The sequence below is a fragment of the Fonticula alba genome (genome assembly GCF_000388065.1).
Source record: "Fonticula alba strain ATCC 38817 unplaced genomic scaffold supercont2.8, whole genome shotgun sequence".
Classification (NCBI taxonomy): domain Eukaryota; order Rotosphaerida; family Fonticulaceae; genus Fonticula; species Fonticula alba.
This window is the reverse complement of record NW_009242978.1, coordinates 1,325,693-1,327,841: the sequence shown is the minus strand read 5'-3', so window position 1 is coordinate 1,327,841 and position 2,149 is coordinate 1,325,693. Positions and strand designations below refer to the sequence as shown.

The 2,149-nt window shown below is 59.4% G+C and overlaps 1 protein-coding gene across 1 annotated transcript in view; it reads right to left on the bottom strand.

Annotated features, from left to right (window-relative positions):
• Nucleotides 1-450: 450 nt before the first annotated feature.
• Nucleotides 451-2,149, bottom strand: part of H696_04954 (hypothetical protein) — a 7,732-nt gene continuing 6,033 nt past the window's right edge. Inside the window, exons 3-6 of the mRNA XM_009498820.1 lie at nt 1,906-2,109; nt 1,308-1,801; nt 1,033-1,108; nt 451-818 (exon numbers count right to left, since the gene is read on the bottom strand). Of these exons, the coding sequence (XP_009497095.1) occupies nt 474-818; nt 1,033-1,108; nt 1,308-1,801; nt 1,906-2,109 (1,119 nt within the window). The 3' untranslated portion in view covers nt 451-473. The remainder of the gene's footprint in view (nt 819-1,032; nt 1,109-1,307; nt 1,802-1,905; nt 2,110-2,149) is intronic.

The following is a 2,149-nucleotide window of genomic DNA, read 5'->3' as shown; positions in this document are numbered from 1 at the left end:
ATTCACCCCGGTGTGCACATCCCCCCTCCCTCAGCAGAGAGCAATATAGCAACACAGTTAGAAAACCGAGCGGCGGAGTGTGTGTGTGTGTGAGAGAGAGAGAGAGAGAGAGAAAGGATGGGTGAGGGTGCCCGGAGCGGGGTACGGGGGAAGGCAACAGCACAAACACAGGGAAAGATAGGAAGATATATTCTGAGTCAAGGGGGAAAAGGGAAGGGACAAAGAAAAATGAACACTGTCATTCACTCTATAGGGGAGAAAAGGGGGAAGAGGGGGAAAGGGGCAACAAGGACAAGGGGGGAAAGAGCCCGGGTCGCGGAGGAAACTGCCGACTGCGAAGCGGGGGAAAAACATAGGAGAAGGGGAGGGAGAGAGAGAAAGGGAAAACCACGCATTGGCCGAAAAAAAAACAGGCACTCACGGATGGAGCAACAAAGAGAAAGGCAGGGGGGGGGGGGGGGACAGACTGCCGCTTACTGCGTCCGGGTCCGGGTCAGACGACGAGTACGCAGGACCAGGAAGAACCAGGCAATCAGGCGGAGGGAGATGAACAGGATGGCCAACATCCAGAGGGACTTCCACATGACCCGGGTGGTGGGCTTCATGCCGAAGGACTCGATGAACTGCTCGCCGGTGGTGATCGGACACACCGGGCCAGAGGGCGTCTGGATAAACTCATTTGGCGCGCAGGTGAGGAGCCGGCCACGGAACTCATTAATCATCAGCGCCTGGAAGGTCCACTTGTGCGGGGAGATATACTGGATCCAGTTGAGCCAGACCAGCATCCGGTCGGCTTGCGCGAAGAAGCCACCAAACACCTGCGCAAGCGCAAGGGAGGAAGGGCCGCGAGAGGAGAAGGGGGGAGGAGGGACAGAGGACAAGAAAGTGCCGCGGTTAGGTTGACAGGCAGAGAGAAGGGAAAAAAAAGAGAGTGGGGCATAGGCGAGTGCAGAGCGGGGCGCGCTTTCCGGTCCCCCCGCGGGCGTGCTCTGCCCTTTCGCGCCTGCCCCGAATCTATGCGCGCCTACGCACCATCAGCGGGACAATACTCGTCGGGGCCACGGTCACAGCCACCTCGGCATGCTCGAACATCGAGCCAATCGCAATACTACATGGAGGAGAGGACCAGGGGGGGGGCACAAACGGTCAGCCATTTTGAAGGGCCTCTGCCAGATCCTTCCCCCGAAAGAGAGGCGGAGAAAAAAAAAAGAAGAGAAGGCAAGCCGAAACCGCCCCCTGTACAAAGGGCATGCCCGGGCCCGCCCCCTGCTCCTCCACACCGCCCCCCGAGCACAAACATCACGCACCCCATCGACGTCGACAAGCTGGTCACCAGCCAAAGGCCCAGCAGATGAATGAAGAACTTCTCCACAGTCAGGTGGAGATTAACCATGAAGTAGGCAATCAGGGCGAAAATCACCGGGAACATCATGGTCCAGGGGAGCTCGCTGAAGAACTTGGCCCAGTAGTAGGCGCTGGTGGAGTACATCTCACTGAGCTTGTCGCGCATCAGATAACGCGTCTCCATGGGGAAGGTCAGGACGTAGGTCATGCAGGAGGACATGACCAGCGAGGAGGTCAAGAAGAAGAGAGACCCACTGCGGCCAGATGCGCCGGCCTGGGTCAGGTCCAACTTGTAGAAGAAGAGACCACACATGAGGGCCGTGGAAATGGTCTGCCCCAGACGCGCCCCCAGGGTCACCGGGTTCCGCTGGTACATGAGGGTGCTGCGCTTGAAGAGCGTGATAAACTCCATCATGGGCGAGGCCCGCTGAGGCTGGGAGATCTTGAGCTGGGGAACCTGCACCGGGTGTCAGAGAAGGAGAGGAAAGTCGGCTTCCGAGGCCAGCCCCCCGAGATGGGGGCGCAAAAAAAAAAGTGGGCCGACGAATGGGGCACACGTACGTCCACCGGCGACCGGAGGGCCTCGCGCGTCTGGCTCTGCTTAAGGTAGCTGTCGGTGATGGAGCGCACGCGGAAGGCATCGCTCTCGGACTGCGAGTGAAGAATCTTCATGAAGAAGTCCGAGGGGTTGCTGAAGTTCGGGCACACATAGCCCAGGTCGGCGAAGTACTGAACAGCAAAGTGGCCCTCATCAAGATAGGCGACCTGTGAAGAGTAGACAGGCGGGGGGGGGGGGGGGGGGGGG